This window comes from Pelodiscus sinensis, chromosome 7 (genome assembly GCF_049634645.1).
Source record: "Pelodiscus sinensis isolate JC-2024 chromosome 7, ASM4963464v1, whole genome shotgun sequence".
Taxonomy (NCBI): domain Eukaryota; kingdom Metazoa; phylum Chordata; order Testudines; family Trionychidae; genus Pelodiscus; species Pelodiscus sinensis.
Genome location: NC_134717.1, coordinates 46,929,961 through 46,957,465, shown reverse-complemented (window position 1 = coordinate 46,957,465; position 27,505 = coordinate 46,929,961). Strand labels below are relative to the sequence as shown.

The following is a 27,505-nucleotide window of genomic DNA, read 5'->3' as shown; positions in this document are numbered from 1 at the left end:
TCCTATATAAATACATTCTTTTATGAAATCCTGTTTGCTCCGGTAGTGTCTTTAATTGCAAAGAGAACTCAGAAAGTGAGTATTGTTCAGTGTTTGGCAGTGTCCTACCTGCTAATACTCATCTGACAAGCACGGTCAATGAATAATGGTTCTAAACATCTGTTCCGGATCTCTCTCTCTCTCTCTCTCTCTCTCCTGTCCTCTGACACCTCCCTACTGTTTTCCATACTTCTCCTGGCTCCGCTAAAGCTTCCCCCTCCTGGCTTCCCCACACTGCTGCTTCATCCAGCCATGTTTTCCCACACAGTGAAAGTGGAGGTGGGGAGCATTCTGGATGGATGCCAGCCAGCTTGCTATAATACTATGCCCCAGGGCTGAGCTTTTCTAGGAGCTTCTGGAGAGGGATGAAACCTGCATTGGTGCCAGTCTTCCACAGCAGTCCTACAGCGGCCTCTTGGGTGTGCAGATGGGGAACAGTGTGTGGCACATGCTGCCTCCTACCCAACAATTGGAAGTGTATGGGGCAAGAGGAGTGAAGTGGGCTTGGAAATGAGCTACTGAGGGCCCCCAGAAAACCTCAGATTACAGCTGCCTGTAATGGCTTACCTGATGTGTGCTTCTGGCTTTGTAGAGCGACACTAAGCTCCCCTGATGAATTTTCTTGTCCCATGGTGGAGCCAAGTTCCAATAATGTTCTGCAGTGAAGTTTCAGGCAGTCATATGCAGCCAGGAAATAAAATTCTCTGTCCCACTTAACTCCCCCCCCCCCCATACTTCCTGTACCTCTCTAAAGTGAGCCAGGTGTGGCCACTCACTGACCCTGAGGGGGAAGAACCCGTTTTTGAGTCCAGGTGGGCCGAGCGAGGTCCTGCCTCTTTAACTCCACAGAGGCCAGGGGGCAGGCAAGGAGCATAAAAGCCCAGCCCAGAAGCTCAGTAGGGCCCCAGCCTCCGGAGGAAGCAGAGGCTGGCCCTGAGCTCCCAAGCCAAGCGGGCCTGGAGGACCTTGCAGAGGCTGAGGACTGGCCCAGACGGCCGGGCTCTTGCTTCAAAGAGGAGACCTTCTACACCCTGCCCAAGGATTCATAGCACCACAACCCTGAAGACCAGCAGCTGGCATGGAGCCAGGCAGATGCTGAGGGGGAGTTAGGAAGTGGCCCAAGGGAAGCCAACGACTATCAGGCTGATCTCGTAATGTTTTAGGGTATGTCTGTGTGTTGCAGGCCAGATCCATGCAGCCAGAGCTGCAACTCCTAGGGCCGTGGGCTGGGACGCGGTGGATTAGAGAGGGCCTGTGTGCCCCCTGCCACAACACATACTGGGTGGCAGTCTCCCCCCTCCCTGCTCATTCCTGGGGAACTGCGTTTGTTTGCCTGACCTGACCTGAACCAGGGCCTGGGCCTTAATAACTGGAACTGCATTTGTTTTCTGACCTGCCCTGGACCAGGGCTGGGGCCTTACTAATTGTAGGACTAGACTCGGGGCCTTACTAACTGTGGGACTGTGTTTGCTTTGCTGCTGTGCCCTGCACCAGGGCCTGGGGCCTTATTGACTGGGGGACTGTATTTGCATTTCTGTCTCCTCTGCCCTTAGGCCCCGGTGGTTTGAAAGGAGCCACAGGACCTTTACTTACAGGTCTGAGCACAGGTCAGGGGCCCAGGACTAGGCTTACACTCTTGCTTCCACATCTTATGTTTTTCTCTCAATACTAGACAGATTCTCCCATGTTATAAGAAATTCAGCAGATGGGGCATTAATCTTAAAATCAGATCTTTATATGAAGCATTTTCTGCTATGACAACATACTAATCTTTTGAGAGTGGGAGGCAAGGTGCCTTCCCACCATCTCAAAATCAATCTCTTTGCACAACTAAGTACAATTGCAGTCTATTTTGAAAGATTGAAATCCTACATAAGACTGCTTTCTTCCTACAGATCCATACACTCCAGCCTTGTAATTTTAACCAAATGTTAAAGGAAACCTGTTATAGGAAATCAAACAACAGGCAGGAAAAAAATAAACTGCAGTTGACTGTTCAGTAGTAGAGTAGCAGCGTGAACAGTTTTTGCACTGTATCAGAAAGCTAGCTGCTTCAAATGCTGGCACTGTGAATCAGATGCAATTCTACTCAAGAGACACTAGTGAATTGAGCTCAGGTAACTTTAATATGGGCTTGGTGGTCCCAATTCAATCTTTATTGGACTGAAGTGCTCATCACACAGCAATTTTAGCTTGGAATACCTGGCAGTGATTGATTGTCATTGCTGGAAAGAGGGTCCATAATTGAAACAATCAAGTAAAATTGTTTTCCAGAGGGAAGATAGGCTTCAGAAAGGGACAGAAGAAGTAGCAAATGCTCCCCTTTTTGGTTTACATCTTTCCAAAGTGCTAAGAATTTAGAGGATGGTCATAAAATTAATGAAAATCATGCTTGTATTAGGCTGTGCCTTTCTAATAGAGACTATTTTCTCTGCAGAAAAGTTGCTGGCCTTCTTTACAAAGTGTTTGCGCTAACAAGCTATGGTGACAATTCTTTTACATTTAAAAAGTAAACTTATCGGTGTGCCAGGAGCACGCCTAATTGGGGGTGGGGAAATGAGTGATTTCACTTTGGAGTTATCCCTGTTAAATTTCAAATGTTTATTCTAACAGTTTTGACAACATCTCCTAAGAAGCAAAGGCATGGTCACTTCATCCTAAAGTAGAAGCAGGCTCAAAACAACTTGTGCAGGATCTCATCTTGTAATAAGCATTTTGTGTACTTAGCTAAATGGGTTATTTCAGGCTTGTTCACATGCTTACTAGAGCTGTTGGAAATTTTCCAGTAGAATGTCTTTGTCGGAAAATGTGAATTTTTCTAAATTAAAACACTCCAGATGAATGTGATAATTTCAGTGAAATACAGATTTCAAAATACAGAAAGGCAGGTTTCCTGATGGCTCAGCAGCCCAAATTTATAAGCCTCCCATGTATCCAAACTCCTAGACATTGGGGCAACCTTTCTAGTAGACTGCTAGGTCTCCAGACAACTGTGAGGGAGCCTCAGAAAGATTTTGAAAATGTCAATATAAAGTGTTGTTTCATCTCTTTTAAAAAAAAGAAACATTTGGAATTTCCATTCAATGGAAAATTCCGTTTTTTAAAAATATTTGTATTTTTCCGTGGAATGGTAATTGTTTCCAAAGAGTTCCAGTGCTTATACTGTACGTTATTTGCATTCAGCTAGAAAGTGGAGCTTCTTCATAGCTAACTATGATTGGCTTTCGCAGTGCCTGCCTGTACTCTGGGGAATTGGACTCTCATCGAGTCCTCTCTCAAATACATCCACATCAGTGACAGAAACCTCATTTCTACAATATTTGCTTTATATATTAATGACTGTATTAATCAAAATTAGCATGTTTTTTCATATGTGATCTTATTCTTTCAGAGCTCTTGGAAAAGTCATTGGCCCTCTTAAACAAAAGCCATGAGCTGACTGAATTCATAGAAGAATTCAAGTCTGACGGGCCTAATGTGAACCCTGAGTTGATTCAAGGAGCCCACAGCAGCTGCTTAAAAATTGACAGTCTCCTTGAACTGCTACAAGACAGGAGAAGGCAACTGGACAAATATCTGAAGCAACAACGCCAAGGATTAGAGCAGGTTCTGCAAATTTGTCATTGGCATCACCAAGAAAACCAGGTATGATGCACAGCACTTAAGCCAGCCATGGTAAAATCAGGAGACTTTTTTTATGTGGTGGGAGAATAACAGGAAAAGAGGTTCCAGTGCATTTGGATAATAGTTCAGCACACTGATCTGTTTACTTTGAATTATATTTTATGGATGTCTCACAGCACAACTTTATTTCTGGTCTCTCTAAAATTTTGGATGCTTGATTTTGCAACCTTAATGTTCTTTTGCTATATTTTTTTAATGTAATTTTCTAAGTTTAAAAATAACTGAATCTACCTCCCAGAAATCCTGTCACATGGGTGACCTGCCTGCTTTAGACCTTTAGCTTCACTGCACTAACCTCTACCACACGAGTTAATGGAGCATCTGGTGACTTCAGTAGATGATCATCTTCTTTCTGAACTAGAGAAATACTTTGCCAGTGGTTTCACAGCTATTTGCTCAGGGCAGAGGAATAGAGGGACTCAGAATGCTTGAGTTCAGGGCCTGCTTTTGTGGAGATGAATACGCTCTTGTGGTGATACTCTTCAGTGTCTGTGCACCCATCCAGTCCCTTTCCCTTCTCTGGCTATCAACCCATGCCCAGCTCCTATTTCCATCCCTCTCTGCTCTTATCCAACTTCCTCCACTTCTGTGCTCAAGCTTTTGCCTTCCTCCCCCTGTGTGTCTATATACACCCAACCCTTCTTGCCTCCTCAGCTTCCTTCCCCTGTCTGTGTCTATCCTTCCACCCCTCTGCATTCAAATGAGGCAGCAGCTTCATTTTTTCCCCTCCCCACAACCTGGTGTCATCGTGGAGGTGGGGGGACGGGACAGAAGGGTAGCGGCAGCATTTATAGCACAGGACATCAGTCTCCTTGCTCCCAATTCCACTGTGACTGTAGCTCCTTGCATGTGGGACCAATTTCAGAGGCAAGTCCTGCTCCGCTCCTGCATCCCTGGGTGGTGAGGGGTATCCTCAGTGTGGATGGAATCTTTGGGCCATGGAGCTGCCAAACTCTAGCAAGTCTCTGAGAATGTGCAACTGGAATTTTTAAAGGTTTGGAATTTGGCCACATTTGGGTGAATTTTCATAAGAAAAGCAAATGGCACATCCTAGATACCAGAGCAAGCTCCTGGCTAAACTTAAAACCTTTTCTCCAAAGCACCGAGGTGCTAGGGCATCTCAATTAACAGGTGTAAGACATTTTTTATACATGGGCATAAAAAGTATTTTTCTTGAATCTTGTTTCCTGAGCTTGTCTACATAGTGGGATTTATTTCACGCTAATTGCAGGATTTTTTTTCCCAGTTAAAATGGGCTCGCATCCACACAATACAACTCTTCTTCTGAATCGGCTGGCCAATTAGTGGAAATTGGATAATCCGCTTTGAAAATTGATTCAGTTAATTTCAGAATGTGTTTGTACAGAAAAGGGAATTATCTATATTTTGGATTAACTTCTCAGACCTCCCACTTGTATGCCACACTGCACTGTATCACACCAGGACTTCCATCTCTTTTTATCTGTCTCCCCTCTAGTGCTATAGGGTCATGTTGCCCAGATGTCATCAGCCTGTTTAAATGCTGGTGCACAACTAAGAGGTCTCTATTTGCAATTATGTGGCACTGGAGATATATATGCTTTTCATTGTAATCAGCATTGTAGATCCAGGCCTTGTGGTGCTGCACAAAAGTCATAGATTTCCTTGTTATCTGGGAACAGGAGAGAGTTCAGCCTTGTCTTAACAGTAGCTGCCACTATCTTCCCAGCATCTACCCTTCAACCTCTTTCTCCCATCCATCCCCCATCAAACACTACAGGGAGGATCCATTTTGCTTCCATTGCCCTGATAAAGCCAGCAATGCCAGAGTGGCTTTGTAAAACAGCCTTGTCATGCAGCCATGTTTATAAAATATAAACATACTCTGCTTCACAATGCCCTGAGTTTCCGCTCTCTTAGCATTTTATGAAGTATATTTCCCAAAGACAGAGACAATAATTGTACAGAGATTGTAAGACACTTGGCTCGGCATCATTAAGCCATCAAGTTCAGAACACAGACTGCCGAGTTGTACTTACTTTGCTCTGCATTTTGTGTGTCTGAGTGCAGGTAATAGCAAACAGAATTTAAGGCAAACTTAATGCTCTTTTTTGGCACACACGCTGCACGACACAACATCCTTCTTGGGGCTAGCTTTACGGGTAGAGTAGCTTTTCCCATCCTGCAGTACTTCTGGAGGGACCCTTCTGGTGATTAATATCAATGCATATCTTCCTTGTCCACCTGTGGCCTTTTTGAATAAGCCCTTACACTGCCTTAGGGTGATTTAGATCAGAGTAATATCTTTCATTGTAAAGACTGTCCACAATTACTAACCTGCCTCTTGCAAACCTTTGTCCACCCATTCACCTTCCAATACCTGCAATCTACCCAGACCCCTAAATGCTGTTGCCTACTCATACTCAGGCAAAGGCAAAGCCCAAGCCGAAACCTGCAGTCCCCAGCTGTATGCCATATCAGCAGCCTTGGATTGGAACAGGGTTCCTAAGCAAAGGGGAGGTAATGTGAAAATGTCTACACATTCCCCAGAATGGCAGGACCCTTATCAGCTGCAGAGCTTCTGATTAATCTCCACAGTAGGAAAAGGAAGACCAAGGATGAAATGGTTGAGGACATTATGACAGCATCTTAGAAGACAGATAAAAAGAGAGGAGTGGAAGGAAGTTATCCTTGTGGAGAGACAGAGAATTGGCAAGAGACCCTATTAAGAATGAGAAGCACATGCAAAAATAGCTCCTGAAGCCCACGCAAAACCAGACTGTCTTGATGGAGAACATTTTTGGGCAATGTTCTGCCACAGCACCACAACAACAACCCCAATTGACCAGTTCTGTTCATTCCCCTTGAACCATCTGGCCTTACCCACTGTCAGAAGATAGGATACTGAGTTAGATGCACAATTGTTTTGACATAGTATGCCCAGTCAAGCCATGTCCTGGAGCCCATGGAGAACAATACATACTGGGAGCAGCAGTACAGGCAGTCCCCAGGTTATGTACAAGATAGGGACTGTAGGTTTGTATTAAGTTGAAATTGTACTTAAGTCGGAACTGGCGTCCAGATTCAGCCGCTGCTGAAACTGACCAGCGGCTGACTTCAGGAAGCCCGAGGCAGAGTTTCTCTGCTCCAGGCTTCCTGGAATCAACCGCTGATCAGTTTCAACAGCAGCTGAATCTGGATGCCTGGGACAGAGCAGCTGGGGCGCTGCTGGGCTGGTCCCCGCAGCGCCGAGGTGCGGCGCTGCGGGGACCAACCCGGCAGCACCCCAGCTGCACTACCCCAGGCATCTTCAAGTCAGCTGCTGCTGAAACTGATCAGCGGCTGATTCCAGGAAGCCTGAGGCAGAGTTGCTCTGCCCCAGGCTTCCTGGAATCAGCCGCTGGTCAGTTTCAGCAGCGGCTGACTTGGGGATGCCTGGGGCAGAGCAGCTGGGGTGCTGCTGGGTTGGTCCAGTAGCGCCGCAGAGCGGCGCTGCGGGACCAATCGGCAGCGCCCCAGCTGCTCTACCACAGGCGTCCACGAGAAAAGCCTGGTCTGTTGGTGGGGGGGGCGCACTAGCTGCGCTCCCCTCCCTCCCCCCAGCAGACCATGGAGACGCGGGCGGCAGGACCGCAGCGCGTCTACGCGGTCCCGCCGCCCGGGTCCTCTGCGGCTTTGCTCCGCGTCTCCCTGGTCTGCTGGGGGACCCTGTCCCCCCAGCATACCAGGGAGACGCGGAGCAGCTTTTCTCGCCCCGGAGGATGGGGGCGGCGGGATCGCCGCCCACATCCTCCGGGGCGAGAAAAGCCCCGTTCGTAAGTATGGATCCGACATAAGTCGGATCCGCGTAACTCGGGGACTGCCTGTACATTCTTAAAGCTCCTGGTACAGGCAGTTGTCTGAAATCAGTGGATTCTGGGATCCCTCCTTCATCTCTACAATGACAAATTATAGTTTCTTCTAGCATATTTTATGTCTCTGCACGAAGGCTACCAGTAGAAATCCTGCTTGTACACATGCTTGACTAGTAAAGCACACATATCTTCATGCCACACTGTATGGCATGGGCCCACATGTTTATTGTAATCTTGTTTAAAGTTTTAACTAGTTTACATTGTTTATGTAACAATGGCTAAAAGTTTGCACAGTTTTGTCCAGTCCATGAGTTTTATATTGTCACGGTTTGATCAATACAGGTTATTTTTGACAAGATTCACCAGTAAAGGACATGCCCCATAAACAAAACAAAATATCCTCGCCAAAAGTCATGACACAAATTTCACTAAGAGCAATTTTTACTGATGCCATACACATAGAATAAAGAAACTCTGATATAATGTATATTAAATTCTATTGCCACATTTCAGCTTCTAGTCTCAAAGTAAGAGCATGGAGGACCCCGATCCTCTGGCCCTGATGATTTGCTGCAGTTTTCAGAGGAAACCTTTCTGCCTGATCAAAGCATTTAAAAAGTCTCTGCACTTCTGCTCTCAACCCATTAATGAGGCTCGTTGCCTCAGAAGTTCGGCAAAATACAGCAAGAAGTTATCCTATGAGGCAGGTATTTCTTAGCAACTTCCAGCTTCACCATGAGATAACGCTACTTCCCTTTCAAATGCAGGATCCACTGATATTCTACAGGTACCAGAGCATGCCCCATTCTTGGGGAAACTGGGGCTAGCGTGGGGAGGCAGGACTTCACCCTGCGCTCCCCAGGCAAAGGTATGTAGTTCATAGGTCATTCCTCTTGTATTAGTGTCCAGTAAATGGTTTCATAAGCCAGGGTAGAAGATAGTAAGCTGTCTCCCTTAGAATGACAGGAGAAATAACAGCACCGTATCTATAGAAGCAATGGGAACATATTTTCCATATTTCACTAAAGACAACAGATGTGAGTTTCAGAAGACCCCAGCAACTTAAACCTTTTTAAGATCACCACCACCCATTAACACTGATGAATCTTCTAGACATTGGAGCTCCATGGAAATGCACCACTTTCTGCTGATGAACTCTGAGGGCAGGGGGAAATAAGAGTTTCATCAGTGGCTCCAAGACAGGTCAGAAAGTCCAAAAATAGCTTCCTGTGCTTCGCCAAACATCAGCTCATGCTAGGGTGAGTTCAGTGATTTCTTGGAAAGTTCCCTTTGTCACCTGGAATTTCTTCCCTTGAGTAGTCATTCCAGGACTCACATCACTATCCATTTTCACCAGTCAATGGTGCTTTCTTGAGCCCAGAAATGACACTCAGTCAAGTGAACGTGCTCCAGGCAAAGATTTTCCACAATTAGCTGCTTGATTTCTTCCTCCTCTTTAACAAACTTAGCTTGGCAGTGCATTGGCTGGCTTTCAAAATGACCCACGTATGTGATCACAAATACATGTGCAGAAGACTCTGTGCATTAGCAAATGTCTAAACCATAACATACAGCAGTGTTCCCTCCATGCCGGCTATTGGCAGTTGTGAAATAGGCCCTGACTTGCAAAAGACTGTTATAGGATGACAGGAAATAAATCATGAGGATTTGCTACTGTGACCCCAAGTTCCAGAATTCTGGGAGCTCACTGTAGGTATCTGACAGTGCACTGCCAAAAAAATAATCATTCCAGAATGCATAAAGCCCAATAGTGGGACAAAACGCCATAAGATCCCAGCCAAGAATGCCTAATACATACTTCTTCCCCCGCCTCTCCCCCCCCAAAAAAAGTTAGTATCGTGTGTACACACTGATTCCGGAGGAAGGAGGTAAAAGCAGCCGTATGGATGCAATTATCTTGAAATTGTTCTTCTGCGATTGTTAGCGCACCCAACCCATGTCCACCAAAACAACAACAACGAAACAGAAATGGCTAAGAAATAGCTAAGCCCCTTTAAACTGAAAGTTTCCTAAAAATGCAGCCAAAGCAAGCGCTCATCAAGGAAAATTTTAGTCTGAATGTTTAAGGTTAATGGAACGTGCTAGGCAGCACTTTGCATTCGAGCTCTGCCTATAATATTGATAAGAACATACGAATGGCCATACTGGGTCAGACCAAAGGTCCATCCAGCCCAGTATCCTGTCTGCCAACAGTGGCCAATGCCAGGTGTCCCAGAGGGAGTGAACCGAACAGATAAAGATCAAGCAATTTCTCTCCTGCCATCCATCTCCACCCTCTAACAAACGGAAGCTACGGACTCCATTCTTTACCCATACTGGCTAATAGCCATTAATGGACTTAACCTCCATGAATTTATTTAGTTCTCTTTTAAACCCTGTTATAGTCCTAGCCTTCACAACCTCCTCAGGCAAGGAGTTCCACAGATTGACTATGCGCTGTGTGAAGAAGACCTTCCTTTTGTTTGTTTTAAACCTGCTGCCCATTAATTTTATTTGGTGGCCTTTAGTTCTTATATTATGGGAACAAGTAAATAACTTTTCCTTATTCACTTTCTCCAGCGTGGTTATGCACCTGTCAGCCGACGGTCAGGGCAGTGTGTGTGTGTGTATGTTTCTGAGAAAAGGTTTAACATCCGTGTCTTTACTGCTAGGACCGGGGTCCCGTTGCAGAGGGTGGCCAGCAGGCCAACAGACGCCCCGTTATATAGGAAGAGCTTATTACACCTTAGATTTTAGCTGCTAGAAAACAAAGTTCCTTCGCAGCGGGCAGCCTGGGGAAGGCTGAAAAGGTGCCCCAACGGATCTGTCACCTGGGAGTGACACAGGTCCAAACGCCCAAGCTCTTCCTATGCCTGTCCCTTTATGACCGGCTGAAGTTCTTTTAAATTGTGCTTGGTTCTGTTACAGCAACTGAAGGAGTCAGGTTAAAGCTTAAACAGTTACAGGTTTATTAAAAGACTTGTAAAAGCATATGGTTACAATGGCTATTGCTCTATTTCTTAAATGCTAGCAAATGTATATATAGATCTTAAAAATGGTTACAGGAAAAAGGTAAAGATAGAAAATAGAAATGATGGTACCAAGTGACAGCTTAATCTTTAAAGAGCTCTAACACTATGTATATATATACTTAAACAAAGGACCACGTCCAGGTACAATTTTTACCCCTTTCTGTGCCTCTCGACTCCAGCGTGTCAGGCCAGGGCCGGTCTCTCAATTCCTAGGAAAGACGAATACGAGGTGAGCGTCCCCTCTGGAACCTCGGGAGATCAAACACCAAACCCGACCAGCAGATAGATAGTAGATTGACACGCAGAGAAAATGTGCTGCTGGACCCATCTATATACCCCTGGGGGCCCGTATCCTCTTTCTTATCTAAGACGCCGAATTGTACTGGTCCGTTTTGTGGCGCCAGTTCTTACAAGCAAGTTTAAAGTTAATTTACACTTGCAAGAGAGAGAACTAAATTGTGAGTACTAGACATTTTTTACTGGGCGAGAGATTCCTCCCCCCGCGGACGGCTGTGTGTTTGTATCAATATGGGTTAAGTCAAGGACACTCCTTAGCAGCCTCTTGGTCCGCAATTGGCGTATCTCTGTTTACAGCCATTCATGGTCACAGCAGCCTGGGCCTTCTGCTCTGTGTGCCCTGCATGCTCCAGGCAAGCAAAAATGGATGTTACAAGGGGGGTTCCTGTCTGGCTACAGCACCTTTTACATTAAAAACAACTCTGCCTTTTTTTTTTTGCATAGTGTGTATGTTACACTTCTCCCCCTCCCCCGCATTAAAACATTTTACAATTGACTAGGTACTCTAGGGAGCTGCTAACCTTATTCCAAAGCATCATGTATTAGTAATCGCTCGAGGCTAAACTGGATTTATTGGTGTCATTGTGGTTAGACGGATCACTACCCTGGATGAAAAATCCTGTGTTCCTATGGAAGTGCTATCTTCTCAGCCTGTGGCTGTAGACTGGAACTAATCCCCCTTTTCAACCAAGATACTGTAAAAGGAGAAACTGCTAAATAAGAGACCATACCCCACTACTATGAAAATCAGGAGATATTGTCTAACATTTGTTTAGAGAGGCATGATGCTGTTTGATTTTGTACTGGTTGCTGCTGCTTTGTCTAATGTCATCAGGAAACTATCCAGCAAGAGAACACACCTTTAAAAAGATTATTTCAATTCTCAGTACAGTATCCTGTGATAAATTCTCAATGGCTACAACTGAAGTTTCAAAACACATTTAAGCTATGTAAGTTGGAAATCTACTTACTGAGAGGCATGCTTCCCAAGAAAAGATGATGACATCATGAACGCCACCATTACAGCTAACATCTACTGGCAAGCTTGGTGATAGATAGCTTGAGGAGAAGGGCTGTAATTCAGACTGAATACTTGTTCAACTAACTGCCTTCTCATGCCCAACTAGGGTCCAAGGTTTATGCAGATTTTCAGAATCAGGTCCTTGCAGTACAGTTCTTACTATGGACCAGATCTGCATTTGAATACCGGATTGTCAGTCTGGCATTTATGTAACTTTTGTGTACAATTAGAGAACAAGAAATACTCTAGAAATAACTGATAGAAATTTTGTGAGAGAGTATCTTTTTTTTAGACTTATGCATATACGTTTTAAGTACAGGCAGTCTCCGGGTTACGTACAAGATAGGGACTATAGGTTTGTTCTTAAGTTGAATTTGTATGTAAGTCGGAACTGGCTCCAGATTCAGCCGCTGCTGAAACTGATCAGCGGCTGACTACAGGAAGCCCTAGGCAGAGTTGCTCTGCCCCCGGCTTCCTGGAATCAGCCACTGATCAGTTTCAACAGCGGCTGAATCTGGACTCCTGGGACAGAACAGCTGGGGCACTGCCGGGTAGGTCTGCACAGGACCAACCCGGCAGCACCCCAGCTGCTCTACCCCAGGCGTCCCGCAACAAAAGCCTGGTCTGCTGGGGGGGGGGAGGCGCCCGCCCAGCAGGCCAAGGAGACCCGAGCAAAGCTGCGGAGGCGCAGAGGTCCCACCGCCTCTGCGGCTTTGCTCCTGTCTCCCTGCTGTGCTGGAGGAGTCCTCCCCAGCACAGCAGGGAGACCCGAGCAAAGCCGCACAGGCGGCGGGGTCCCCCGCCTCTGCGGCTTTGCTCCTGTCTCCCTGCTGTGCACCGGGGCAAAGAAGCAAAGCCGCACGGGCAGCGGGGTCCCGCCGCCTGTCCGGCTTTGCTCGGGTCTCCCTGCTGTGCTAGGGAGTCCGCCCCAGCACACCAGGGAAATCCGGAGCAGCTTTTCTCGCCCCAGAGGACGTGGTGGTGGGACCGCTGCGCTCTTGGCGGTCCTGCCGCCCGCGAGCTCCAGGGCGAGAAAAGCCCCGTTCGTAAGTGCAGATCCGACCTAAGTCGGATCCGCGTAAGTCGGGGACTGCCTGTACTGTTCTCATAGTTCTATGGAAGATCTGAAGCCTAATATTTTTCTTTCCCTCTGTGTGCTGAATTCTCATTAATGTCAAGTGGAGTTCTACACATATAAGGAGAACAGCCTATTGAGCACTCATTGACATTAATGGGAGTTTGGGAGACACAGGTAGAGCAGCATACTGAAGTCAAGCTCTGCTGTGAAGATGTGAGAGTAGATTTTTACCCTTAATACTGCCTGTGTTTTTCAAAGGATAAGTATAAAGCACAGAAGCCTTTGAAAGAGAAGCTAAGCAAATGTAAAGATCACAATGCCCCCGAAGAACTCAAAATGCAACACCTTCATTCTTCCTCTAATTGGAATGTGATGGTCTGATAAGCATAATCATAACATGTTTTTCTTTATCAGTATTTTCAATATGTAAAAATGTGCCTTCTTTTACAGTTAAAGAAGAGCTGATCTTCCTTTTCAGATACAGCAGCATCATATTTTGCTGATAATCTCCCTTGTTAATGAAAATCAGAGGCAGATTGGGCTATTTTGTGCATAATTAATTTTCTTGGTGAGATTTATGAAAATAATTTTTCTCAGTTGTGCTAATCATGCATATATGAGACAAACAAATAAATTAAACTATTCATGGTCCCTGGGTAAAAGGTTTTATCAAGGGCAGAGCTAAATCAGATTTGTGGGACAGCATAGCACATCCTCATCTGCGGTCCATGCAGACATACAGAAGGGAAATGAGCCTCCTTTTTAAAGGCAAAATATTAACTACCGTTAGTTTTCAGTACTTATGTCATTAAGAAGATAGAACTAATGGCTGTGTCATTCCTTGATTCTGGATTTCATTTACTGGCAATTTAACCCATGTAAAAACTACTATAGTAATGCAGTTATTTAAAGGTTCTAAATTAACGTAGCCTGGTCTTTTTTCCTTCTAATCTTCACACAGTGGGTGGCTAGGTTAATAGCTGAGTTTTTTCTTTTTTACTGAAAGGTATTCAGCATGTATAATTGGGTGATAGATTTAACCATTACTATCCTTAGGATGCAGTTTGGTGGGATGGGCATTACTCCGTTTGGAAGCTGATTTCAAATATGAGCATATGGGATTCCATTTTTAGCACAAGTGTAATTGGGAATCTTCAGTAGTGACTAATGCACCAGAATGGCTTGCATTTGTGGAGACAAGCCTGGACTTTTTCACTTAATTCATAAGCAATTAAAAGTTTCCATAAAATTATCGAGTGGACCTTTATATGTCTTCAGATATGCTCTTAGAGCTTTCTGTAAATACTTTTCATAAAAATGACAAATTGATTACATTTTACCGTAAGTGCAGGAATATTTAGACCTGAACAAAATTAAATTATTAAATTCTATTCAGTGTTCAAAATTATCCTTTACTAGCTACCTGGGTGAAATCTTGGTCAGTTGAAGATAACGGGAGTGTTGTGGTTGACTTAATTGGGCCCAGGATTTTAGCCTCTGGTGTATAATTGTTTCATCTCTTATAATGTCATTTATTTGATTAATGGTGGTGTAGTCCCCTTTACTGTAACTGCATATTTGGATTTATGCAATACTGTCTCCAGATCTCAGCCCTTTACATACGTAACCCTTCTGCCAGGCCGAGTTAATAGCAGCAAGGGCTGGGTTCAGTATCTAGGGGTCTCCTCCCAACAAGGTAATACAACACCGGCTCAAGCCCCGCACTCAGTGACCTGGGAAATCTTACATACACCCCTGGGTGCCTCAGAGGCAATTCTTCCTCTCTTGCAAGCACAGAGCCTCGGTATAGCAGCAAATCATTAATAACATGAGGTAACCGACCTCAGCATTAAATTGGGAAAACACCACAACTCGGATTCATAAACCAAACATGAGCAAAGACCCACCCCCCAGCCACGAATCACCCAAAGTTCCCAAAAGTCCAACACCCCAAGAGTCTCTGCCCCGGGTTGGTGCCGATCCAGGGTTCAGAAGTTCACCCGTCAGGGTGTTACCATCCCAACCTGGAGTGGGGTGGGGGTCGCTACACCTTACATGGTCTGCTGATGGCTCCGCCTCTCCATAGGGTTCTGCTGCCACCATCAACGCGAGTCACTCCGCCACACTCCACCTGCTGTCCCATGAGCCACCTCAGCTGTCCCACGAATTGTCCTGCTCCGCCAGCCGTCTCGGTCCATGCCCCTGGCCGCCAGCTGGTTGCTCCTGCAGCTGCTCCACTGGCTGTCTGCTGCTGCTCCTACCAGCCACCTGTAGGTCGTCCCCCACCAGCCGCTCTGCTGGTCCACCTGCGCTTGCTGGTTGTCCCCACAAGCTGCTCTGCTAGTAGCTCAGCAGTATATGTCAGGCTCCCCACAGCAACAGTGATTTTGGTGGTTTTGGCATAGATCTTCTTGTGAAGTACCATATTCTTGTAAGAGCAGCACCATGAGCCAAGGTACAGGCTGAACTGAACCTCTCTCGTCCAGGACTCTCTGGTCTGACAACGTCCATGGTCCAGCAGGACCACAGGTGTTGCTTGACCTGAGAACCCAGGCTGCAGAGGTTGAGAGCAGCTTGGAGCGGAGCAGGTCTAGCTGGTGGCAGCCTGCAGGGCCAGTGACCTACGGGCAGGGCCCCCCTTTCCCATGCGCAGGGCCACAGCCAGGGAACCCCAGGAGCAGCTGCTGCCCTGCACTGGGGCCAGGGAGCAGAGCCAGGCAGGTGGGCCAGAGGAGGTCCAGGTTTTCCTGGGGCAGCAGCCAGGAGGGGAGCCCCAGATGAGCCCAGATACCTGACCTCCTCTGGTCTGGCAAATTCCCTTGTTTGGGACCATTTCAGTCTGAGAGTGCTGGACTAGGGAAGTTCAACCTGTCTTTACAAAATTTATACAAAAGTTGGGAAAAAAGACTGTCAGAATGTCAAAGTCTCTTCTCATTAGGTGATAGTTAACTTCTGAATTCAGAATATCAAACTGTCCCCTAAAATAAATGAGTAGTCCTGTAGCACCATCGAGATACTCAAAAAGGTGTTACAGGCCTACTCATTTTTTTCCAAGTTATAGACTAGCTCGGCAACCCTTCTGTCCCCTAAAATGTGCAACTGTTTTCTTGGTCAGGAAGACAATGCTGGAAGGCAGTTGTATGCAGGACTTAAGCAAACCAGTGGTTTTGTTTATTAGGCAATCAATGTGCTCTGTAGCTTGTGCACAAAAAAAAGGCTTATAAAAAGAAATTTCTGTAACAGTAGAATTCTGTGGGCTTCTTGTTTAAAAACCACCAAAGAAAGCCGCTATATGAGTTAAGCATACCTGTGAATATTATTGATTGACACCTGCAGTACTTCAATACAACTACTTACTTTCGATAATTAAAATGGACATTGCCAGGTGACTAAGGACTGAGCTTCTTATTGTAACAGAGCTAAAGATTTTATTACTGCTTTTTCTGTATCCCTGCTCAAGTCTGTAGAAGCATGAGCTTGTTTTGGCAAACAGCCAATTGCTTCCATAGAAAAGAAAATTGCCTCAATTTACAGGGCAATTCTTCTCTCTCCTTACATACGCTTTCAGTTTTATTTTGATAGATGCAAAGTACATGTTTTGTATGTTTTCTTTCTGTATAAATGTTTTCATAATTTTGCATTGTATGTTTGGAAGGGGACAAGGAAAGTCGTCATGTTCAAAATGTTGGTGTAATCCCTATGTTTTAAATTTGATTTGCTTCAATCAGAGGTATAAATATTACTCCGATACTCGACTGGGCTTCCACTCATCCCTTCATTCTGCATAATCAACTTTCCTCATTATAGGTCTGCCTTCGTCAAAGGGTGACTTGTCCAGCTCTAACCCATTTTCTGAGAGAACAAAATAACCAGTGTCATGCAGTATTCCAGAAATGGAGCTTGTCCAAAATGTCACTTAACAGTCATCAAAGCATCAATATGAACTTCGTGACATGGGTTCATTCTGCTGCAAAACTTGCACTTACAAAAGCTAACAAGAGCTCACCCTCCCTTGAAAATGAAAATACCACGTGGGTTCCCAAATATGAATGATTTTTGTTACGTAGTTTTCACTTCCCACTGTCTTATTTTTTGTTCAAATAGTTAAGAGAATTATTTTATGAACTACAGTCTTTAAAGAAGAACACATACAAAACCCCAAATATGCCTTTGTTTGTAACTTGTATCCCCAGGAGAGTGTTCATAAAAACAAGATTCCCTGTGTGATTGATAAATAAACAAACAAATACATAAATAAATAGAAACTCCGAGGCACTTTGCTATCAAATTAAAAAAAATTAATTACATTTATCTGTTTACTTTCCTAGCTCTATTGAGGTCCTTAGGTAATTTGCTCCTTGGATTATTTCAGGTGTGTTGAAAGTATTTTTGGTTATAAAGATTCTTTTGGTTTAAAAAAATCAAAATAAAATAAAATAGCTTCCACAGATCTCAAGAAATTCTTAGAGACCTGTTTTCAAGCCTGTATTCTTCATATGTTACAAAGTAGTTTTAAATGTGATTTATAGAATATGGCGGTAGCTTTGCAAAACTTGGAAAACATTGGAGTGGGTCTCATAGGTAATAACTGATTCCCAGTACTATTTTAAAATGCAAACCTTCACTCAGGGATCTTTGCCATGTGTTGTATACAAGGAATATGTAAGGGACCTATTCTGAATCAAATAGAAGTAGATGGAAGCTATTCTGTACAATTTATAAGATACATTAACTACTACATTTGTTTGCTTAATATTCTCATTACAGTCAGTCTAGCAAGTTGTAATTGTTTTTTGGAATACAAAAGATTATTTTATATAATGCAATACAGAAGCTTAATTGAATTATGTAAGTTATAGTTAGAAAAGGCCTGTCAAGTTATGTAGTCATTGCTTTTTATGTGTCATTGTAAACATGCTCAGATTTATAGTCTCTTACTATACACAAAAGAGCATCTTTCTAAGGAAAATGTGTGATTTCTTTACCATTTTAGATCATGTATGTCTTCTTCCATGTTACTACTACCTGCTTTTTCTTTTCCTTCATTCTCAACCATTGTACTGATTGATAAATCATTTGACATACTTTATGAAAATAAGTCTTGTTTTGTTACATATGTTCCCATATATGTGCACTTTGACCCATGATTTATTTTGTGTAGTTATATAAACTTTTGAATTAAAACATGAAAACACAGTTCTATTTATCTAAAATTGGGGCTTAATTTATAGACTAAGTTGGTTCACTTAATACCCCTGCACGATAGGAAAATTATTTCTCAACTTTTAAAACTCTTCTCAACTCTTGAAAATCTTTTTTTTTTTAATCTAGGTAACATCTTGGTATAGAAAGAACATCAAAGATTATCTACATAAGCAAACTCTAGGCTCATCATTAACAGAAAATGAAGAATTACTTCATGAGCACAAGGAAATGGAATTCAAGGCTAAAGTAAGAAATATGAAAATACTAAAGGAAAAAACTAACAATTATATATGTGTGTGTCTGTGTAAATGTGTATGCATACACACAAACCTATATGTAGTATATATGTGAAGTCTATATGTTTGTGATATAAGAGGGAAAAAATGAATATAACTAGTATTATATACACAATGTTCTTGGTACTGTTTTTCTCATTCTAGCCCAGTGGTAGGTTTTAAAAAAGAAGAGTTCATATTTTCATTCTGTACAGCGGTGGAGCCTGATCCATGGCTGGGGCTTTGGGAAACTATCACAGTAAAGTATTTTTTTATTTATTGCTTATCTAAATACAGTAAAACTCCATTGGTCTGGCATCCAATGCTCCGGCACTCCTGATGGTCCAGCACCATTAGGAACCCGAAAGTGCTCTGGCTGCTGGACAATTGGAGCTGCTCTGCGCCCGTCTTCCCCGATTCATCCGCTACTAAAACTGACCAGCAGCTGAATTGGGGAAGCTGGGGGCAGAGCAGCTGGGGTGCTGCTGGGTTGTTCCCGTAGTGCTGCCCCTTGAGGCTGCGGGGCCAACCTGGCAGCACCCCAGCTGCTCTTGGGGACGCCCGGGGAAGAGCAGCTGGAGTGCTGCTGGGTTGGTCCTACAGCGCTGAGGGGCGGTGCTGCAGGACCAACCCTGCAGCAACCCAGCTGCTCTGCCCCAGGCGTCCCCAAGTCAGCCGCTGCTGAAACTGACCAGCAGCGGCTGAATTGGGGATGCCTGGGGCAAAGCTGGACTATCGGAAGGGGTGGCTATGAGCGGTCTGGGGTGGCATTCCCCCCACCCCAAACCCCTCATAGCCCCCCCCTTCTGATAGTCTGTCATATCTGATAATCCGGCACCACCTGGGTCCTAAAGGTGCCGGATTATCGGAAGTTTACTGTAATTATTTCCCCATACATTACCTAATCAAGGTGTTTGAATCATCTCAGAATGTCCCATTCTTCTCAGAATGTTGTTTTAGACTGTAGATTAGCTTTGGAAGCTTTCCACAGAGAGCCATAGCTTAGTGCAGCTTACCTTTATCCTTCTGTTACTGTTAACAGCATTTTCTAGCTCAGGGAAATCAAGTTCACAGAGTAGCTCTTGCTGAAAATACTTACCATGCTTCTGATGTGAAATGGGGGTGTAGAAGCCATTGTAGGCTGCACACAGAAAATGTATTGCAGAATGGTGAATTACAGTATCTTTTCCTTGTTCTAAGCAGATGATAAGAACAATGGGAAGGAGAAGTTAGACACTTTGCTACATTTTATTTCCAGCTTGAGTATTCAAACAAATATTTCTGTAAAATGTGTTGGAATGGTAGAGGTTTATATTACAGGCCATCACTAGACCCATTGGTATTTTGCCTTGATGGCAGTAGCACATTGAAACATAAGCTGAAACCAATTTCAAAAGTTAAGACTTCATTGTAAAATCAGAGCAAAGATATTCAGTAGCTTAATTTCTTCTATAGCACCTCCGTGCCAGTGACGCCACAGTGGAACATTTTAAATCTGTAAGTCTCCAGTCCCTAGGCTTTTGTTAAACCTTCCATCTGATAAAACTGCTGTGATGTCTCTTTATGATGTAGGAGGCTCGTTTCTGTATCTCAGGATGCATTAATCGCAACTCAGCTCTTATGGACTTCTGAAAAACAAACCTTTGGTTTTTAAATATATATATATAAAAAACAAAGGTTTGTTTTTCAGATTTTATATATATATATGCATATGCATGCATATAAGCACCATTTGCCATCTTTTAAACCATTATTTCAATGTACCCTAAAGAGTTATGGCCTAAACTTTGAATTTCCATATTTTGCAGCTTTTAGGGATTTTGAATCTGCAATATTTTGCAGCTTTTAGGACAGCCTCCAAAATCTGATGCTTTCCCCTGGTGAGATCACTACATTTTAAATGTCTACACTGTATATGCAGTTCTGATTATATATTAGTGGAGAAAGCTTGCTTCATGCTAAATCACTTTTTGTTCATCATTACATTATAGCAGCTCCAGCTGTATGTCTGATAATCATTTCTGGTATAGTTTAGGACAAATGCTCTGGTAGCTTCAATCATCATTACTGTTCTCTCTCTCCTGCCTGGTTTGCCAGCTGTTACGCTCACAGATTCAGGCTATTGCCTAAACAGGGATCCTTTAGTAGTACTTTTAGAAATTTGAAATACATATGTTTATAAAACCTCACTATGAATGTGTTACAGGCAGTTCAGAGCTCTGCTGAAAAACATGTTCTCCTTTCCAGAACTGAGCTAGAAACAAAATCACATTTTTTTACATAGATTTTTAAATCAGAAAGGATCATTATGATCCTCCTAATTTAACATGCAGCATAGTACAGACAAAACAATTTCACCCAGTTATTCCTATACCAATCCCTTATCTTGTGGCTGAGCTTCAGTTTATTTCTCAAAAAGATCTTGATTTTAAAACTTCATGCCAAGGAGAGTCGCCATATCCTTGATGAGTTGTTACAATGGTTATAATGACACTCACCTTTTTTGTGCTCTATTTCTTGTCTGAGTTTGTTCAGTTCTATCTTCCCGCTCATTAGATCTTGTTAATGCCTTCGTCTGCTAGACTGAAGAGCCCTCTACTGTCAAAAATCTCTGAGAACAGCTACTTGTACATCATGATCAAGATCCCTTTTAGTGTGATATTTGAGAAGCTAGACAGACTTAGGAACCTCATTTGTTTTAAGGCAGCTTTCCCCTACCTCAGATAATTCTTTCAGCTCTTTTTCTGAACCCTGTGCAATTTTTGAACATCCTTTTACAAGTGTGAATATCAGGACTGGACACAGTGTTCCATTAATGGACTCACCAGTTCTAAAGACATAAATAATATTGATTATGATCCATAAGTCTGAAGTCACTGCTTCACAGGATTCAGTCCCCAATCTTCTAAATGTGATCTACATGCTTCGTTCCTAGATGAATGGAAGTACAGTTGGCTGTATTGAAACAAGTTACTCAAATGCGTCCAGCTTATGCAGGGATCCAGATTTGTCTCTCACTGAGCGGTCATTATTATACCATTCCACTATTTTTGTATCCTCTGCAAACCATACCAAACAATTATTTTGTTTTCTTCTGTGATGGGGTAAATATACTCTACCGTGAGAAGGAAGGGGATAAGCCAGTGCTCTTAACAGTGGAAGCCTCACCCACCTGACACTGTTGGGCATGCTCCAACTACCACACGATAAAAGAGACTTGCCCAGCTTAGTCTGGGCTGACTGCTAAGGAGGAAGAACATGCTGTGCCAGCCTCTGCTGAGGATCAGCCTGGAACCTGGAGCATGGGAGCTGGAGACTCTGATACCAAGACAGACAACCAGATGCTTTACGCAGAGCACAGATAGGTGTGATGCATGGGAGGGAGGCTGATGGGGCACATAACACCCCAAACAACATGGCTGGGTGGGACAAGGGGCCAGAGCCTCTGGACAGCCTGGGGCTTAGAGAGGAGGGGGAAGGCTGGTGTCTGCAGCACAAGTTGGGACCCCTGCACTCACCAGCAAGGGAGGGAAACCGAGCAATGTAGCTCCACTCTTTTGGCTGCATTGTTCAGGGGAGGAGTGGGACCAGCCCCTCACACTCACCCGTGAGAAGTGGAGTAACACAGCTGGCAGCCGGAGAAGGGGAGGAGTGAGCTGTGGCCTTGTTACTCTGCTTCCCAGCCCCCACCACTGCCAGAGACTGCAGGAAGGGCCCGACCCCTGCTGCCGCCAGTGCCAGAGTCCTGGGGCAGAGAGTCCTGGCCCTCCCCCTGTGCTAGGGATGGCACAGGGAGGAGTCTGTTGTAGGGGCGGGGGTGGTTACATCGCTACGTGGTGGGTCTCCATGTTCTTTCCCACCATTTGCCTCTGAGCACAGCCAACACCGAAGGAGCTTCCAGACTCCGGAGACACCCCACGAGAGAAGGGCCCAGTAGAAAGTGACCTAGTAAAGGTGTGCAAGTGATACCTCTTACCTGAGTGAGTCAGTGGAATTTCTCACTGATTCAGTGGTAGGCCAATCCACTACTGGTAGTGCTCTGGGACTGGCCTTCCCTCCTATCCCAAGGTATGGGCCACTGGGCCACACTGCCCTGAAAATAGGGGCTAATATATATTGACTCTAACCATTGGGCCACACTGACCTGAGATTAGGGGCTGAAACCTATTGACTTGGACCATTGGGACATGCTGCTCTGAAGTTAGAGGCTGATAGCTATTGACCGTAGGCAGCATTGCTCTGAGAATAGGGGCTAATATATGTTGACTTGGGCCAGTGGGCCACATTCCCCTTACACAGAGAACTGATCATTTTGATTCTGGCCACTAGACCAAGTGATTTGAGTTGCCAGCTCCACCTGAGTGATGTAACCATGGGGATACTGCATCATCAGCCCACCCTCAGATGGTGGGGGTGAATAGACCCTGCCATATCTTCCAAATAATTGATATAGGTATTGAGTAGCATTGGGCCAAGAAACAGTGTAGTAGAAAAATAAAATACTAACATTTCACACTGCTTTTTGTAGAACAAACATTTTTCTCTGAAAAATTTAAGTCTACATTCACACTGAAAGACTATTAATCGCCACTTTCAAGTGCTACAACTGTCCGGCCTAATGCACTTTTGAGAGGATAACAGTATCCCTGAGGAGCCCTATTTTGCAGCACAGCCTGCTACACGATGCTTGAATAGAGATTAGTTTCCTTTTTTTGACAGACAGAATTGAATTCTGTGTTACTGTAAATTCCAGCTGGGTGTATATGTTTAGAGTGATGTAAAAAATGTGCTTACCCACATTCAGGTCTTTGCTGGGCACCTTTTATTTGGAGCTACCTGGTTCGTTTTTGGACTGATAAAATTATTGCTACATGCCATTCTTCTCCTAGTTTCTGACCAGTCTTGCTTGAACTGAACATTCATTATGTGTCATGACTGTTTTACTAGTGGTACGTGATGAAATTTTAAAACACCCATAAAAAGTATTGCTTTAGTAAATCAAGCTCACATTGTCTGGGATGATCACTAGATGAGCTAAGAAAGCTATAAAATACTGTATAAGACAATGGCACTGCTGCATGTCACCTGATTTAAACAAAAAGGTGATGTCTGAAACTGAAAAGTCTCAAAGCGTAAGTCTAAGTCTCCAAATAGAGAAGTATATATTAATTTGCTTCAGAATTCTTCTTCTTTCTTCTAGTGAACAGTTTGTTTTAAGTGTCTGATTCTTTAATGTTCTACCCAATTAGAAGCAGACACCAGTTTTTGCAGCACATAAATTGGAAGCAGTCTCATTAGTAATAGGAAAAATATAATGAATTTTTCTGGAATCATTATGACTACAGTTAGAATTACTCCCCCCTCCAGAACTCACGTTAGTGTCCAACTTGTGTTCTAATTAAAAAATGGTGAATGTTCTGCATTAATTTCAGAATGTAGCTTCTATCACATCAAAATACACCAGAATTGTCATGACAGTTAGGCTATGTCTAGACAGCAGTGCTGTTTCGGAATACTGGAAGTATCCTGAAATAGCAATTCCCCATCTTTAAACGGGCCTGTTATTTCAAAATAAATTTAGAAATAACAGGAGCACTATTCCGGTGTCTGTCAACCTTGTTCCATGAGGATTAAGGAACTTGTCGGAATAGTGCTTTATTTCAAAATTTGGCACTGTGTAGACAGTTTAAATTTCAAAATAAGCTATTTTGAAATTACCTCAAAATAAGCTACGCAATTTGCATAGCGCAAATTGCGAGCTTATTTTGAGGCAAGGGTGAAGTGTAGATAGTGTAAGTGCAGGGTAAAGGTACAACCATACTGTCAGATTCTGAGAGGAAAGTACAGGAATGTCCTTTCAGTTCATGTTTGAGAAATACTATAAGGGGGACATTACATTAGCCTTCGATAAATAAAACAAAAGGAAAAAATATGTAGCACTTTGAGACTAACAAGATAGTTTATTAGGTGATGAGCTTTCATGGGCTAGATCCACTTATTCAGATCATATTCTGAACGAGAATTGGCATGACCATATATAACAAAGGAATACAATATATGGTCATGCCAATTCTCTTTCAGAATATGGTCTGAAGAAGTGGGTCTGACCCATGAAAGCTCATTAGAGACTAACAAGATAGTTTATTAGATAGAGCGCTACATATTTTTCCTTTTGTTTTACCAAGATCAGACGAACACAGCTACCTTTCTATTACTATTCGTAAATAAGTATATTTTCTGTAGCTTTGATGTTAACTGGAGATAGTCTTAATAGCCCTTAAAGCGCATCAGTAACTTAGACTGTGTCTGTTACCTTCTTGGAAAAAAAAGCATAGCATTCCATCACCTCAATAAAATGTGCTCACTGCATCTTTCCATATAACAGTTCTTTGTCCTGCAAGCTGGAAGAAAAGGGGCGGTATCCCATGCCACAGGTGGGGAAGAGAAAGGTACTCATGGGCTAGCTAATGAGTATTTTCAGAGCTGGACTCTTTATATACAAGTGGGTCATAAAATATGGGCCTTCAAAGAAGATAACAGTACTTACTGAAAATAGTCACATCAGTACTTCTCCTTTGGTGCTGGTGGTAGAGAACTTGGCTCCTGGAAGGGTTTGCCGTCTTTCAGCTCCCCAGCGATGCGAGTATGATTATATATCCCATCCTGGAGCACTGCAAGAGTGGTTCATTTGCTTCCAAAAGCCTCTTTGACACACCTTAGCATATTTTTATTTAGATTATATTTACATGCTCAAAGAGACAAAAAGGTCTTGACAAGACTGTGTCACTATCTGGGACGTATCTGGTACAATCCAGACTAATGAATAACTCAGTCACCCCTGTTCTATAATGAGGGTGCCCCCCAAGAATGCCTTGCTGAGGTAGTCTCCAGCCTGGGCTGCTCACGAGCAGACGCCAGCATGCAAGTCACTCCCAGTTAAGTCTCTGTGTGTTTTGCAGTCTGCCAGCCATGCTTTGGCTCTTACCAGCTTTGGTTAGACTGCAGAGTGACCACCACTATACCCAGCACACCCCAGAAACGTATTTCCTGCGCTGCTCAGCACTCACCTAGACAGTACAACTATATTGAGGCCGTTATTCCTCTAAGGGAATAATATGTACACAAGTGTTGCCCCAAATGGAGTTACCCAGACACTCCAACGTGAACATATGGGTTAGATAAAACAATAAAACAAGTTTATTAACTGCAAAGAGAAATTTCAAGTGTGCGCAGTGGTGAGCCATAAAAGTAAAAAATGGTTATAAGAAAAACAAAGGTAAAATGCTTTCTAGTCCAATTTAACAAACTACCTCAGCTTCCAAACAAAACGTTTTTTCAACGCAAGCTTTCAGCAGTCTTATTAGTGACCAAACACTCCCCCCCTCCCTCCCTGCCCCAGCAAATCCAATGACTGCTGCATTTGGTTACTCAGATGCAATTGGCAGGGAGAGAGAGGAGGATGCCTTAGGATGTTTGTCTCTCATTTGTAGTTAGTTTCAGTTCTCTTAAAAAAGTTTTCCAGCTAAAATCCAGGGGACCAAGAGTCCATGAGAAAGGTGAGAAAACAAGCTGGGGATATCCTATTTGAATTTTCTTTGTTTTCCCTTCCTGTTTGATAACTGTTCTCTGCTTAAATGCAAATTAAGACAAGCACATAGTCCTTTGTTTATGACAGGCCTATTTACTGGAGGGATTGGAATATGCATTAACACCATACAGGATGTTACCTTCACCTACAGTGCTGCTACACAGTCTGCAGATCAGTAATGTCCTGGTGAAGTGTGAGTTTTCAGATGATACCTTACAATATATCTATTGGATCCCCCCTTGTCCATATTCTTGTTGACCCCGCTCAAAGAATTCAAGTTGATTGGTGAGGCATGATTTCCCTTTCCAAAAACAATGTTGACTCTTTCCCAGCAAATTATGTTCATCTATGTGTCTGACAGTCTGTTCTTTACTATAATTTCAGTCAGATTGCCAGGCACTGAAGTCAGACTTTCCAACCTGTAATTGCAGGGTCACCTCTGGAACCTTTTATAAAAAATGGCATCTCATTAGCTAGCCTCCATTTATTTGGTATAGAAGCTGATTTAAATGATGATAGGTTCAAAACTACAATTAATAGTTCTGCAGTTTCACATTTGATTTCCTTCACACCTCTTGGCTGAATACTATCTGGTCCTGGTGACTTATTACTGTTTGGTTTACCAATTTGTTCCAAAACCTCCTCCAATGACATCCCAATCTGTGACAGTTCTTCAGATTTGACATCTAAAAAGAATGGCTCAGGTTTGGGAATTTCCTTCATGTCCTCAGCTGTGAAGACTGATGGAAAGAATTTAGTTTCTCTGCAGTGGCCTTATTGTCCTGGAGTTTCTCTTATCTTGATGTTCCAGTGACCTCACTGGTGGTTTAGCAGGCTTCCTGCTTCTAATGAACTAAACAAATGGTTGCTATTACTTTTTGAGACTTTCGCTGGCAGTTCTTGAAAGCCTTTGTTTGAACCTTCCTCATTATATTTTTACACTTTGTTTGCCAGAGTTCATGCGCCTGTTTTCCTCTATAGGATTTAACTTTCACTTTTTAAAGGATGCCTTTTTGCTCTGACTGTTTCTTTAACTTCCAGCAGCAGCATCTGGGAGCCCACAGTGGCATGTTTTTGGCTCTCTTATGATGTTTTTTAGTTTGGGACATACATTATTATGGTATCTTTATTATGGAGCCTTATTATGGAGCCTTTATTATGGTATCTTTAAAAATTTTCCATGCAGCTTGCATAGATTTCACTTTTGGCACTGCGCTTTTTAATTTCTGTTTAACTAACTTCCTCATTTTGAGTAGTTTCCCTTTCTGAAATTAAATGCTATAGTGTTGTACAGCTACCACATTTTCCTTACCATAGGGATGTTAAATTTAATAATATTATAGCCAGAATTACCAAGTTGTCCAACTATATTAATCTCATGCTCTGCTTAGGACTAAATCAAGAATTGCCTCTCTTACCAGACTCTTATTAGACAAAAGGGAAAAAAGGAAGG

General features: G+C 43.4%; 1 protein-coding gene across 6 annotated transcripts in view; it reads left to right on the top strand.

The window, feature by feature from the left end:
* The window catches only part of CCDC141 (coiled-coil domain containing 141), a 163,361-nt gene that overhangs the window by 38,570 nt on the left and 97,286 nt on the right, over positions 1-27,505 (top strand). For all 6 annotated transcript variants that reach the window (XM_075933728.1, XM_075933726.1, XM_075933727.1 and 3 more), the window contains 2 exons: positions 3,431-3,684; positions 18,316-18,435. In XM_075933728.1, the coding sequence (XP_075789843.1) occupies positions 3,431-3,684; positions 18,316-18,435 (374 nt within the window). The remainder of the gene's footprint in view (positions 1-3,430; positions 3,685-18,315; positions 18,436-27,505) is intronic.